The sequence below is a fragment of the Artemia sp. Qi Xiang Cuo genome, chromosome 8 (assembly GCF_049724085.1).
Source record: "Artemia sp. Qi Xiang Cuo chromosome 8, ASM4972408v1, whole genome shotgun sequence".
Taxonomy (NCBI): domain Eukaryota; kingdom Metazoa; phylum Arthropoda; class Branchiopoda; order Anostraca; family Artemiidae; genus Artemia; species Artemia sp. Qi Xiang Cuo.
The window spans coordinates 62,078,118-62,094,382 of NC_142801.1; the positions used below are offsets into that span (position 1 = coordinate 62,078,118).

Genomic DNA, 16,265 nt, shown 5'->3' on the forward strand with positions numbered 1-16,265 from the left:
ACTTTAATAAATCAAATAATATTAACATTTTGATTACTAAATATCAGTATATGTATATTAAACTGACAATGCACATTCATTTGTATTCTTTCAGTAAAGTGAAAATTTTGTTCTGGCCATGGGAAGGCATAGGGATTTTGCGCCCAACTTGTGTTATTTTCTGCTCGTTTTGAGTTTGACTCGGTTATTTACTAGAATAACTCTTCGTTATGGGTTGCATTTATTTATCGATGCTGATTTGTGGCAGTTTTAGGCTTGGTCAATGATTTGATTTTATTTTTGCTCATTTTTTATTTAATGGAGTTCTTTACTTTTCTTTGAAAAGCTTATTTTGTGGAAAAAGTTTTTTTTTAATTAACCATATCAAAGATCAATTGAATCAACTTGATTAACTGAATATTTAAAACAAGTGCCTATATTAATCGTTTTCTAGGGACTGCTTGACTCTTTAGGAACAAACACGTCACCTCGGGGCATTACTGCCTCTTAAACGGGGAAGCTCATTACATAGGCCATACATTTCAATAATTTTAAATCGATTGGCTATTTCAGAACTTTCAATGGTTAGCATCTTTGCCCTCTTTTTGGGTCAAAATTGTAGTTCACCACCACAAATTGGTAGGAAAATGCACATTCTTAGAGTGTCGGTTACAATTTGCCCAGGTCACTCCTTACTTCCATGAATTGTATGATACGTCACGCATATCTGATGGAAGCAACGAGCATATCATGTTCTCATGGATTTGATCAAACCACGAGCAAAATATTAAAGATTTGTCTATGAAACCTTTAGGTTAGCGAAACCTAAAAATATCGCTGCGAAAAAAGAATAGAAAAGGGAAGAAGAAGAAGAGAGTGGCAGGGGTAGGGAGAGAGGAAGTATTTCTTGTCCTTTTTAATGGTACGATTAAGAACTGCATCAGCTGTACAATTTGCAAAGGAAGGGAGAAATTTGCAAAAGGAAAGAGAGAGGGAGAGAGAGAGAAGGAGAATGAGGGGAATAAATGAAATTCCAACCGTTAATGATCATTGCAGGGAAATACTTCTACACAAAGATGAAGTTAGACAATCTTGTTTATTTTCATAAAAACATTGAAATTTTACAAAAGGCAGTTAATTATTTCTGCACTTTTATCTTACCTTCCGCCTTTAATTAACAAAAAGCTATAAGCGAACCAAAAACATCGCTTTTAAACAAACGAAATACAATAGTTCAAATATTTTTGTTCACAGAAGAACTACAAAAAAAGCACTTAACCTTGGGAGCTTACCTAATCCAAAACCAAATTTCTTAATCACAGAGAGTTTATATTTTAGGCCCGACTTAGACGATGGTCAAAAGAAACCATTGATGCATTTGTCCAGGTGTATATTTAAAAAAAGTAGTGAAATAGAAAATATTGTAATACTAAGAAGTTTGAATATTAATTAAAAAAAGCTCGAAGAAATGGAATTCCGATTAGCAATCTTTTTCAATGAAAATAACAAAAAGGGTATTCTTCAATGAAGATATAGAAAAAGTATTGTTTGAAATAAAGGAGGGGGAGGGGGAACAAGCAAATGCCTTCCTCCAACTGGCGCCACTGTTTCTCAGCCCTAGCTTATTGGATTTGGTTTATGTAATAATGCACCAACATCAAGTTATTGCAGTTACTTCTTATGGTGTAACCGTACAAAAAAAACTGCTTATTATTTATCTGCTCCTCAATGTAATCAGTGTCCGAGTAAGAAACGAACTTCCAGCTTCCTTGGGGGGGGGGGGGGGAAGCAGACTATAACCTACCGAAGGGAAGGGACAAGTATGTGAAAAAACTCCAGCCCTCCTCAAAGAGGGGTACGATTCTTTTCCGATGAAAACTTTCTATGACACCACGCACATCCTTTGAGCGAGGTTATCTTGTCTGAAATTTAAGGATTATCAGCTTTATAACTTTCATTTCAGCTTTATATATACATTATTATACATATCGATTTATATAGATTATCAGCTTTATATAACTTTGGGATTATCAGCTTGAAGAAAGATGATTCTGATCTATGCAAAGATAACAGTACAGAGAAACAGAAGGGCTACTTGTAAAAATCTCGTGATTCAAAAAGCTTTTTATCCTTTTATTGGTTTAGAATTTCACGCAGGAGAACCTATCAAGTTTTCAAAAAGGCGGGATTATTTGTCTCCCAAGAGATTACAGAAATTAGGGAATAATTTGATAGGTTTACAAAAAAAACGTATCGGGCATAAACGAATGAAATTAAAACACTCTTTACTGGAAACAGGAAAGATTACAGGTAAATCTCTTTTTCTCTTTGGTTGGCAGTCTTCCAATATCCTAGCAAGAAAATATACATGACCAAAACATACAAACAGAAAGCAGGGTGCTTTTAAAATAATCTCAATGAATGACTGTGGTGTTAGATATGTTAGACAGTTGCGAGGGTAGCTATTACATATCCCTTCCTACTTAGTTTAGTTGTTAATAACGAATCAGTGATCGAACGAACAGATGGTTCATACTTGACGTCTTATTTTAGCAGGACTTACTCCGATTTCTACGAATACAAACAAAATTAGGTAAAAGCCATGATACACAAGGTCGACGCCTGAAGCTTCGGGACCGACTTGAATCGATCATCGAATAAAGAGATTGCTCATTCTTAACATTTACTTTTAGCAGTTGGTACTAATATTCCTATGAATACAAACAGAATTAAATACAAATTACGACATACAAGGTCGTAGCGTGAAGCTTTGATATAGATTTGGATCGATCCTCAAACAAATGGATTATTCGTTTTTCACATTTATTTTAGCAGCAGGTAGTAAGAATTCAAGGAATACAAGCAGAATCAAGAAAAAGCTATGATGTCCAAGGTCATAGTCCGAAGGTTTGAGATCGATTTGAACCGATCATCGACACACAAATTGCACATTATATTTAATTTAGTAGGACGTACTCAGACTTCTATGAACACAAATAGAACTAAGTAAAAGATCGGATGCCCAAGGTCGCAGCCTATAGCTCTGATATCGATTGAACCGATCATTGAACAAACGGGTGGTCCATTCTTGACATTTATTTCTGCAGGGCATACTCAGATTTCCAAGAAGAAAAACAAACACTAAGTAAAGCTGCGATGGAGAAGTTCACAACCAAAAGGTTTAATGAAGTTGGTTTTTAAACGAGTTCTGATTCGAAAACTAAAATTTTTTGTCCTAAAAATATACTTTCCAGGCATCTCTTTGGGAATTGTGTCCTTCTTAATTCTAAGGAGAAATTTCAGAGTTCACCATTGTCTCTAAAAGTTTTAATGCAGAGTAGAATAAAAAAAAGAGATTAGTTTCGAGAAAAAAAAAATACAAAAAGAAATGTAAAAAAAGATTGGTTTTCCAATTAGGATAAAAATAGAAGTAACATATGTCCGCTGAAAGCCTGAAAAATTAGAAATACAGGAAAAAGGAAGCTATATTAACAATAAATCAGAAAGTTTTTCTAGCCAGCACTCTTTGTCCCTCATCTTCATATTCTCGTTTGGAGATCCACATTCTTTTGAATGTGTCCAAAGAGGCCAAAATAGATCCGCCAATCCATGTGGAGTATAACCTCTCCTGAGGGGCAGATATCTAAAAAAAAGTACGATGTTATACTTAACTTATCATTTTCGTCCAAGGTAAATACTGAAACGTAAAAATAAAAAAAAATCATTTACGATTCGATTGCGTCAGGAAGAAATCAAGAATGAATTCCCAAGTCAATACACTCAGGATCTAGGGTGTGACGCTGAGGATCAGAAAATAATTTCTATGTGTGTGAGCTAGTGAATGAGTAAAAGAAAGGAAGAGAAAGAGGGAGAGGGAGAGGGAGAAAGAGAGAGAGAGAGAGAGACAGAAAAGGGGAAAAATAAAGAGAGATAGGACGACGGGTGGTCAAGTCTCCCGAAAAGGAACATTTAGGTGATCAGTTTTGAAACTTACTAGCGGGTATTGGTATGCCAACCTAGGGGGGGGGGGAGCCCTATTCCTGTGTGCACATATATCTTACCCTGTGAGTACGTATGTTTCACCCGTTAATAGAATCAGTACTTTACAGAAGATAAACCTATCTTTATTGCTGCTACACGTTATAATGAAAATGGTTTGGTATTCACAATGCAGCAGTAAGTCAAAGGCATCGTTTCTAGGTTTGGGGGGTCACAACCCATTAAGGACTGGTAATCCCATGGGTAAAATGTTACAATTGGCCAGAAGAAACTTAAACATTTAGCTCCGAAAAAAAACCTCTATTTATGTATAGATCTCAGTGGCCAATACAAATGTGACAATAAAAACTTCCGAAAAATGAACAAGCGTCAATAAATAGCTAATGATAAACCTTGGGTTTAAGGATGAAACAGATATCTAGGGTCAATTTGTATTTATTGTAAAGGGGGCTATGAGAAGATTGAATTTATTTTTAGCTACTTTGGGGTCACGTCACTGAAAAGGTTGAATCAACGGTACAAAAAGGCGATTACCATACACTTTTTCGTTGGGTATAGAGGAGTCAACTTAATAGCTTCCCATTTATGAACCTATTTTTACGGATTACGAACCGGTTTTTACGGACCCATTTATGAACCGGATTCGTTCATGTTTTAACCATGCAAAGGCCGAACGCAAACTGAAATTAACGTAACTATCAGCAACCCATACTACAGGAAATAATATTCTCATTTTATTGCTGACAATAAAATTAGTATGCATTAAACTTGCCTATTAAATATCTATTAAACTAAATATATTAATAAATACATGACTTGTAGTCGCGCACTGAGTTGCTTAGAGGGTGCTCGGGGGAGGGGGACGGGCAAATCAAATTTGAATTAGCAAAGCAAATCAGATGTAAACACAGGATTTGTCTGAAAAATTCTTGGCAAATACTCCTCCCGGAGGCTGTAATGATTTACATATGGAAGCAAATATACATTAAACTTCGAAGGAAGTGGATTTTGAAAAGCTACACTCTTTTTTAAGATTTACGCGTCAAAATGGAAGCGCTTAAGTCTTGAGGCAAAAGTTAAGCGGTCTTGAATATTTTTTATAATAAAAAATAACTATATTATATAATAATATTTTTTTCAGTATGATGCTAAAAGATCCAAAGACAAACCTTTATTTTGATGTCTTTTGGTGCCAATCTTTTTACTTCTGACAGCAATCTATCACCAAAACCCTAGAAAGTAAAATCAATTTATTTATTTTTTTTTTTTTTTTGGTAAGCCATGGCTAATTGTAGAAAAAGCCCAGACAGATAGTCCGAGTGAGTGAGAGGCAATCCTGGCATAAGCCCTTTTTAGGATTGTATAAAAATGATGTCATTTCACTTGTTGATAGATAAGTCTATCGTCCATCATTTTAATTAAAAAATTCAGCATATAAAATAGTTTATTTAAAAAGACTGCTACAGCAACCGGTAAATTTATTAGACATAGTAAACAGGAATGAACACATAAGGAAAGTAACAGGCAAGCATTAAATTTAGATAAGTTAAGAATTATTGATTTATTAATTTAGCTAATTATTTAAATTATTTTTAATTATTATCATTATAAGGTTTGGTATAGTATTGCGACTTATTTAAAACTAGCTAAAAAAATATTTCCAAATGCAGTTACATTGCCAGTGACATACCTTTACTTGTTATATCGAATTTTAAAAGAAAGAAAAACAAGACAATCAAAATTGTTATTTTATAAAATGTTGGTTTACAAAAATAAATGTGCTAGTACACATTTGACCTCACATTTAGCTTTTTGACACTTCCTGAGGACAAAATTCTTGATTTGAGATTTTGGCTTTTTTTTTATTGGAACTAATAGAACTAAAAAGATCAGTTAAACAATTATGAGCCCGAATTCATTCTTGGAAGAAGAAATCTAAAAAACGCTAGCTAAACTATGTTTCCATACGACTTTATTTGGAACGGCTTTTGTATGCATCTTTAGCAAGAAAGCCTAGAACTTTTTACACACTTTTTTTTTAAATTATATTTTTGCGGTTATACGGTTACAAACTATTTTTAATAATTTTTTTTGTTGACTTGAAAAATCTTAAATATGCATAAGAAGTTCTATTCCTTAATCTGGATTCAACTTACAACTTAGAATCATGCTGAAATGCCGTCAAATAAATACAACAAAACTTGCACACAAAATTGCTGCGATTCAATTTTTTCAAACTGAATCGCAATTGAATTGAATTTGACGGTATATTTGGTAAAGTTCAAGTTACAGCAATAATTGATCCCGAGATTTTAATATTTCTACGTTTGTGCATATACGCAGGCAACATCGAAAAAAAAAAAAAAAAAAAAAAAAAAAAAATTGCCGAGAAACAACAAAAACAGGCGGGCGACTCACATGAAGAATGCAGGAAATTGTGCATAATTTTTCTGTAATTAGATAGAGTAGATTGCGAACAGATTCATGTTTACTGTAAAATTGGCTAATTTGTGAATTATATCCTGTGCAATGTACTTCAGTGTTCCGCACTTCGATCGACATAATCACCTTACCACTTTTATCACAACAAGCTTGCAGCAGGCCGGTCATCAGAAGAAGGCAAACATTGCCATAACTTCTCTAGGTTCATTCTTCAGCAATAGGTTGTTTCATGTCTTCCAAGTCCAGAACTGGACAAATTTACGAACCAAGATTAGAGTATTGGAAGCTACAGTGATGACAGTGATCTAGTATGGTTCTGAAGCGTGGGCGCTACGAAAGATGGAGGAAGATTCGCTAGATATTTTCCAGAGACACTGCCTCTGGATTGTTTTGGGTACCCTACTGACTGACCGTATCTCAAATAGTAAACTCTACGAAAAATATGGTGCAATCCCGCTTTCCAGGGCTATAATGAGAGAAAGCCTGAGATGGTTAGAACACGTTCTCCGGATGAAGGATGACAGATTGCCAAACATCGACCTTTTGGACCTATCATCTAGGGCCGAACGAAAACCAGCTCGTCCCCGAGTGGGGTGGGAGGATGCAGCAAGGGAAGATTTAAGGGAACTTGCAACTTCTTGGGAGGGTGAAAAGAGGGAGGCTATGAATAGATGGAGGAGAAGCGTGAGTAGCTATGTTGGCCTCAGGTGGCTTGGTACTGCAGTGAGTTGTAAGAGTATACATATTCCAACTTTGGTTGATATGAAATAAATGGAACTTGTACTTTAACTTGATAAGTGTAGTTGTAAAAGACTCAAGATTCTGGAAGAACCAATTTGATATTCCGAAATATCGAAGAATCAGAGTGCTAGCTCGGTATGTATATTCAAATATCATTGGACATAAATGACATTTTGGCTCTGCTTCTCAAGAAAACAAGGAACTACAAGCAACTTGCTACAGCTATAGCAATTAACTAAAGTTTTATTATCTTGAATATATACAAGATACTCTGGGAACAACTTTGCAAGATCTGAGAGGATGGAGAATGCTTCCAGATACTAAGGTCAAGATCAAGATACGAGAGATTTGGTTTTCACCAAATTCAACTAAAGGTTACATTCTATTAATATTTAGTACTATTTTCGTGAAAACTGTGGACAAACGCAGGACCATTTTATTACTATTATTGACACGTGTTCGAGAGAGGCCTTTCAGAAGGTAGACTTGTTTTTGTATATATTGTACATATGAGTTATGGAATTTCTTGTGAGGCGTAAAAAACAGAATATGTAAATAGGATGGAATGGAGGAGGAGTGTCAGCAAGTGTTGGTGTCGTCCTTGCCAAGTGGTTGGCGCGCTGTATTTGGAATCTTTTGTCAGAAGGGCGGGGGTTCGATTCGTCCTTCGGACAAAAGATTGAAGGGCGTCCGAAAGCACAGAATGGCTGGGCCCCAACCCCCTCCCTCCCATTGCACTTCCTGGCTGAAGGGCCTTGAAACAAAGATCAGCATCACCGTTTGGACTTTAAAGGTCTAGTGCCGCATCCTTCACCTTGACCTTAAGTGTTTTGACCGTTGGTGGATTAACGTTAAGGCGAGTTTGTAATAGTGATAATGTTAGTTTTAAGCTATTACTGAGAATAAGAATGTTTCCCTTGTTTATGCCCATTTTAATTCATACGTTACACGCTAAGTAGTAGTACTTAAAATTAGAGAAATATATGTACCTTTGTTAATGTTGATCCTCCAGAGAGAACAATATTTTGGAACAAGACTTTTCGTAAATCCATATCCGATTTTTGAATACTATAGACTAGACATTCGTGAATTCCTTCAGATTCATCACCAATTAAATCCGGTCGGAAAAGAACTTCCGGTGCCCGAAACCTAGCTGCACCAACCTAAAAAAGAGAAAAAATTAAGATCCATTCATGGAGTCCAAATAAAAGTCGGACCTGATTGATTTTTTTTTTCTCAAAGCGAGATCAACTATAATAATCTCCCCTATGGAATTGTGTATAAACATTAACAGAACTGTATATTAAAATTAACAGGCAGATATATTAAAATAGTATTAACTATTAGCATAACTGTGAGTAGATTGAAAGAGGAATTACAAAAAAAGATGTGAAATTTGATTAAATGTGACATTTGAGATGGGATGCAAAAGATATGAAACTTATCACACAAAAAAATTTGTTAACCATAAAGGCAGTTTATTGACGTCTTAAAGCAAAAATCTAGTAATGTGTCATTCATCGTTTCTGTGTCACCAGTTTCTTCTCACTATCGATTAGGAGGTAGATAGGAGATAGACTACTAGCCATTAGGAGATTGTTTTTCAAACTGAGAGGTTGCGTGACCCAGGGAAAGGGGATGCCGCATAGAAATGAAAACACAGTCGGCCAGAAAATAAAAAAAAAACAATCATATAAGAATGTAATTTTTTACATTCTTTTAAAGTAAATTAATATATTTTGAATCAATTAATGTATTGATATATTTTATCAAATATATTCTAGATATACTGTATTTTAAATCAAATGAATATATTTTGCAACAAATTCCATACATTTTTAAAAATAAAATTAAATGTTTAAATCACATTAAATCAGATTATTTCCAATTTAAATGTACATCCAAATGCAAAGACAAAATTTACAATAACGACTAAACATCTATCACCTAATTATAATGAGATTATTTGACTCATAAACAAGTAAATAGGCACTAGTAACCTCAAATTCATCATAAATATATTTTGTAGAATTAAAAAGAGCGTTTAGTCACTTCTAAAATACGGCAATCTGCTAGTGTGCAATTCAACATTTCTCTGTCACCATTTTCTTCTCCCTATGGGTTAGGAGATAGCTGCTACTAACCCATGAGTTCAGGACCTTCAGATGGGGGAGGGGGTCACATAGACATGGGGCTGCAATCGGCCAGAAAATATAAAACTATTACATTTTAATGTGCTTTGTATATACTGATCAATATATTTTTAATTCAAATGTACATCCAAACAAAGATAGTACAATAATAATTAAGGCTTGGGAAATAGGTACTCCCAATTAAAACACAAACTACTCACTTCTAAAATATGACCATCTGGTAGCGTGTAATTCATCCTTTCTGTGTCGACACTTTCTTCTCGCTGAGGGTTAGGAGATAGGTAGCAGGTCCTCTCTTTTAAAGTCCTGACTACTTCAAATTCAGCTGTTGTCCTGAGATTTACCCCTTCTCTTCTAAGCAATAGCCTGTAAAGAGGAAAGTTCAAGCAAAAATGGATAGTATAATGAATTTACATTTTATTTAAAAAAAATATTTTTTAGACTAAGAACCTCCGACGCCTAGTGGCGTAAAGGGCAGCAATTGCTGCCCTTTACGTTGGGCAATCCCGAGCCAAAAGCCACAGCTCATTGAGTGATCAATTACTCTTGCCTCATCTTCAAGTAAACGACCAAAAGGGATCCACTGTCTTCTGAAAAAGTCCAGCACCAAACGTCATAGGGACGTCGTTGTTGTCTCATTCGAGTCATGTTACCCCAATACGCCACCTTCTAAGTCGGACTTCATCGGTTATCTGAGGTACGTAAAAGATGAAATAAAATATAATGGAAATTAAGGATATCTCAAACTCCAGTCTTAATCGATGAAATGGCTTGTCTTAGTTGGCGAACAACACTAATAGAGATTTTTTATTTTTGTGTAACAGCGTCAATAAGGCCAATAGCGCTTATAACACTAAAGTGGAAACTCGTTCTGCCTGCCTATTCATCTTAGTATTCAAGCAATTCCCTCTAACAGGTTCAGAATGGCTACGGTAGGGAAGGTGTAGTCCCTTCTAATTGGCTTATACCTTATAACGAAACTGCTAAAGGAGAAGAAGGGACGGTCTCTTTGAGCAATTCCTGAATCAGCTAGAAATGGCAATTTTGACAGTTTTCAAACTACCTTAGAAGACCGGTTGGCGACATTATAAAACAACGGGTGAAATTTGACAATAGGTAGGTCTATAACTACTTCAAGGTTGTCCAGATTACATAATTTAATTCTTTTTTCTTTTTAATACTGAATTTTGCATCTACCATTACTGAATACTTCCAAAAAAGCAAAAAAGCCAAAATAGACGTTTTGCAGAGTTAATTTTAAAAAATCTGTCCGGTATTACCTTCGGGTAAATCTAAATTAATAAGATTTATATATTTAATTAAATGTTTAATAAGTATTTAAATAAAATCTAAGTATTAATATTTTAGGCATTGATTAAGAGCTGACATCAAAATCTCTACACCGTTGAACCTCAATTAAATTAATTAATTTTATATTAAGTTAATTAATTAAAACATTAATTAAATGTTAAACCTCACCTTTCTTACTTGCCTTTCCTTTCACCTTTCTTTTCTTACTTGCCAGTTATTGTTGTTTCTTTTTTTAAACGCGGTTTCTAATTTTTGGTTACTATGGGCCGTGGTTTGTCCTCAACTAGTTTGCTGCTACCGCTGCAACTATGATGTCATATATGAATATGGACAAGGTAAGTGACGTCACTGGGGGGGGGGGTGTATGTACCCCCATCTAGATATTGAAAGATGTTTTTTTGGGAAGGGGTATCTTCACTAAAGCATGTATATTTTATTTTCACTGAAAAATTGACATATTTAACCAAAGGGACAGCCAGATCATGATTAATAAGTGAGACAGCCTATGGTAATGTCGGCGTTTAAAAAAAAGAAACCTGAGGATTTAAATCCAAATAGTTGATAGATTAAAATTAAAAATGAACAGGGGCTATTTTTGCTGAATATTCTACTGTTTTTTTTTATTGTTTTTCTTTTTATTGTGGCGTGAAAACAATTTAATCTCCAATTTGACCAACAAAAGATAGCAATGGTTAACAGCCAAAAACATCTAGATAAGCAGGAAATATAAAACGCTAAAGCGCTTTTAAATGACACAAAAATCAAGTATCAATAGGAAATGAAATCAACAATCAATCCTTGAAATACATTTGCACATTAGGGGGGGGGGGGCAAATTTTATTTCTGATGTAAATGGGAGGTAAGTTTAAATTTTACCCTCACCCCCCTATTGTACAAATATTAAATTAAAGAATGACACAACTATATATTTTCTCAATAGAACCGAATACACATCCTTTTCTTTTATTTGCAACCAGGGTTGTAGAGTCGGATTTTTAGTAAATTTGTGCTGAATAGAGTCGGAGTTGAAGTCGGTATATTGAAAATGTCTGGAGTCGGTTAAAACTTACAAAATATAGTTAAATGAAGCTTTAAAACAGGGCTCTGGAGTATGAATTTTAGTAAATTTGTGCTGAATAGAGTCGGAGTTGAAGTCGGTATATTGAAAATGTCTGGAGTCGGTTAAAACTTACAAAATATAGTTAAATGAAGCTTTAAAACAGGGCTCTAGAGTATGAGTTTTAGTAAATTTTTGCTGAATGGAGTTGCAGTCAGTATATTGAAAATATCTGGAGCCGGAGTCGGTTATAATTTATAACCGACTCTACAGCCTTGCTTACAACTAAAATCGTATATAATAAAGGTTCTTGCATGGATCTTATTATTTGAAAGATAATCAAATCTTTAAAATAACTCCCTTTAACTTTGACATTCATTTTTTTTTAGAGAACTAATTTCTAAATCTGACCTTTTTAACTAAAAGTTTTATTCTTATAATAAATAGGCATAATAGTACGTAAATATACCCCAACGGTTCTTAAAATAAAATGAAGAGAATGACCTTGATATTTTCTTTTTCTATAATAAACTAATCTAGCATAGGGTAAGTCTACTGATTTTGGCATACATTCTTTTCCAAAAGAACTAATTTCACATCTTGACCTTTTAATAAGAGTTTTCTTCTTGTTATAAATATACCCAAATAGTTCTTGAAAAAGGTAAAGAGAATGGCCTTAAGTTTGTTTTTATTTTGTGTAAAAATAATCCCGAACTGAAATAATCTATCAATTTTGCCATGTTTCTTCAGAAAGGACTTATTTGAAATCATCATCTTTTTAAGCAAGGGTTTCTTTATATTTTAAATATGCGACAAATCACGTAAAACCAGAATGTTCTAGAAGAAAATCCATAAGAATTAGAAAGTTCATAAAAAGTAGAAAGCTTATAAAAGAGAGAAAATTCATAAAAAATAGAAAGCTAAAAAAAGCAGAAAGTTTATAAAAAGTAGAAAGTTCGTACAAAGTAGAAAATTATATAAAAGTCAGAAGGTTCATAAAAAGTAGAAAGTTCATAAAAAGTAGAAAGTTTAAAAAAATAGAAAGTTCGTCTGGTCCAATCGTGCCCCAAGATTCTTCCCGAATTTCGGGCTCTTGTCCCCTTCTCTTAGTTACGACCTTGAGAGCATTTTTCTTTCAGTTGTTTTTCTACTAATGAATGATATTTTCAAGTGTGTTCATATTTCCTATATGACATGATCAAATAGTTGAAGACTCGAGCAATAATCATCGTTTGGCAGGTATGAGGACAAGATATCACGAGCTATTAAAAGGGCATTTAATAAGTTTCATCTACGCAATTCTGGGCAGTAAACTATTTATAAATGTAAATTGCAATTCATAAATTTTGCTTATTCAAGTTTTTACTATTCATAGGTTTTACAACTGAATCAGTTTTTGGAAAAAGGACTGTATAAAAAAAAGTACGTTCTTTTGATACAACTTGTGATTTTAGAAAGTCAACTTATAAAAGCAGGGATGAGGAGATATAGAAAATCGGTACACCAGTCAGAAATACTGCTAAAATCGGATTATTTCCAAGAATAACCTTTTTTTTTCAAGGCCATATCCGGGGGGGGGGGGACCCCGGTTTGACCCCCCCCCCTGAAATTTTTGACCGAGTCGAAAATTAGTCTAAAAAATACCTGTAAAGATAAAACCTTACCAGAAAAAAAATATGCTCCCACATTAAATCCTATTGCATTTTGTAGGTAAACGGTTCTGATCAGCTTACACAGGATGTTAGACAAAGTCCACGGGATAAAATCGGGTAACCCTCCCCCCCCCAACAAAAATCCTGGATCCGCTCTTGTTTTTTGGTATTTTCATTGAAAAAAATTGAAAACGACAAAATATCACTTCTCCCTAGATTTTGGAAAACACATCCCCCCTCCCCAATGTAGGAAATTGATGCCACTGAGATTTTGTTATTTCACCGTAATAAATTATTTAAATTCGAAAAATCACAAATTCCATCATTAATCTTCCGTTTGAGGGAGGGGGGATCCGCATGGGGGGAATGGTCCAAGGAGTAAATTTTCCAATACTTTTGAATTTAAAATATGATCGTTACTAGTAACTTCCTAACTTCCTTTGCTAGCTTCACTAATATTCCTAACTTTGCTTTTTGAAGCATAGAAACACTAAACTAAAAAACTTTCCTTTTTATATACTTTTTATATTTATAAAATTTTCCTTTTGATAAACAAAATGAAAATAGTGCATATATTTTTGTCAATATTCAAAACAAGCTACCATGATGCAGAAACCCCATAGAGAGGGGAGGGGCAGTTCCCCTTTTACACATCAATGGGTACTTGCTCCCTAGATTCTAATTTCTAAAACAATTCTTATAAACACTTTATCGTCATTGTTTTTGGAATACAAACAAGCGCGTGTCAAGGATTTTCGTTGAAGAGGGGGGGGGGGGGGGGTACAACAATTTTTTTTTAACGCATAAAAAATTTATAAAACGCAAAATATTAATTGTTGTTACTCTTTTACGAGTAAAACCAAATTTTTAGGGGGGGGGGGTCAATCCCAGTAATTCCTCCCTAGATATGGAGTTGAATACAAATGATCCATGTTCTCTAAATACCACTTAAAAATAAATCTGCGTTGGGTTCTCTTAATAGTTAAAAATTGCAACCATTTTTTTAATGCAATAATGCAGTGTTTACTTATTTAAACATTTAAGAACTATTTGTAAAAGTGTATCAATTTGGTCATAACAAATAACAAGATATTGTTTAGCTGCAATGGTGGACAAAAATAAAGTATCAGGCAAAAAAAAAAACGAGGAAACTTACCTTAGATACCTAGTGACATCTCTTCCAGCAACGTCTACCCTCATTATACTATGGGGCAGGGCAAAACCTTCATAAATAGGGACGGCATGAGTCACTCCATCACCACAATCTAGGACTACGCCAGTTGTACGGCCAGTAGCATATCTATAAATATAAAGAATTAAACTAATAAGACAGGTTGACAAGTTTACGGACAAGCAGAGCTTTGTCTTCTTTTTTTTTGCAATTACAACGAAACGGATTAGTAAATCTAGTTATCATTTTTTATAAATTTGACATTAAATCAGATGATCAAGTGCACCGACTGGCCTTTAAAAATTGAATGTTCACATGACTTAGTTGACACTAAATGGCAACTAAATGTCGTCATTTTAGTTGATCACATGATTCAGTTGACACTAAATCATATGATCAAGTGCACCGAGTGGCCTTTAAAAAATTGAATTTTTACATGATTCAGTTGACACTAAATGTCAACTAAATGTCGTCAATTTAGTTGATCATATGATTCAGTTGACACTAAATCATATGATCAAGTGCACCGAGTGACCTTTAAAAATTGAATGTTCACATGATTTAGTCGACACTAAATGTCAACTAAATGTTGTCAATTTAGTTGATCATATGATTCAGTTGACACTAAATCACATGATCAAGTGCACCGAGTGACCTTTAAAAATTGAATGTTCACATGATTTAGTTGACACTAAATGTCGACTAAATTTTTTCAATTTAGTTGATCATGATTCAATTGACATTAAATCAAATGATCAAGTGCACCTAGTGGCCTTTCAAAATTAAATCAGCTCTATATGATTTGGGTCAGTCTATTTGGAATAGACCAACCGGTCTATTCAGAGCTGTAGCAGAATCAACACGAATTTGAAAGTGTTCCATTACCAACTTGGAGCAGTTCTGCCACCTTCCCATCAATATGGTTTCCTTCTTTTCAGTAGCATAAAAAGCTTGAGACTTGGATATCGTAAAATAATTTCACTGCAGCAGTACAGGGCGTCCATAAAGTCCCTGTGCATTTAAAAAAATTACAACTTTATTTGTATTTACAATAAAAATGATTTGTAAAATGGATTTAAAAGAAGTAAATCTATATTTTTTTTAAGGTTTCATTGAAATTTCATTTAAGTTTCCACAAAATTCGTGAAAACTGTGGAAGTTATAAAATTTGCTCATTGCTTACGGATAGTATTTGTTATGGGGATGCATGCATACATTTTCGGGTGGGATTGGGGGGGGGGGACAAATTTTCTGCTGGGGGTTTTTACGCGGGGGAATTTTCCATAGGGAGGGAAGTTTCCAGGGAGTGAACTTGTCAGGAGAAATTATACAACTGCAGGAATGTGCCAGAATTCTAATTATAAAATTCTTTTTATATATCTTGCTTTTTCTTTTACGTCTCATTTTTACGCGCGGAGTGGTTAAGAGTAATCATCCGGGGTAAATTTTCACTGGGATTGAATTGTCTAGAGGATATTTCCGTGGGGAGGGGGTTTATCCGTGGAGGTGGGACTAGATTTCCTGGCATTATTTAAACAACGATCAGAAAATAAATAAAATACAAGCTTTTTCAACTGAAAGTAAGGAGCAACATTAAAACTTAAAACGTACAGAAATTATTACGTATATGAAGGAGATTGCCCCCTGCTCAGCATCAAGCCCTTTACGCTGAAGCTTGAATTTTGTCGCAATTCTTTAAGAATGACTCCTGAAACACAAGGGCCGTTTAATTACAACAATAAGACGCTTTTTTAAAAGTA

At 34.4% G+C, this 16,265-nt stretch overlaps 1 protein-coding gene across 1 annotated transcript in view; it reads right to left on the reverse strand.

Annotated features, from left to right (window-relative positions):
- Window positions 1-1,058: 1,058 nt before the first annotated feature.
- Window positions 1,059-16,265, reverse strand: part of Arp1 (Actin-related protein 1) — a 45,903-nt gene continuing 30,696 nt past the window's right edge. The window contains exons 5-9 of the mRNA XM_089093657.1: window positions 14,491-14,634; window positions 9,515-9,680; window positions 8,151-8,324; window positions 5,148-5,210; window positions 1,059-3,622 (exon numbers count right to left, since the gene is read on the reverse strand). Of these exons, the coding sequence (XP_088949783.1) occupies window positions 3,479-3,622; window positions 5,148-5,210; window positions 8,151-8,324; window positions 9,515-9,680; window positions 14,491-14,634 (691 nt within the window). The 3' untranslated portion in view covers window positions 1,059-3,478. The remainder of the gene's footprint in view (window positions 3,623-5,147; window positions 5,211-8,150; window positions 8,325-9,514; window positions 9,681-14,490; window positions 14,635-16,265) is intronic.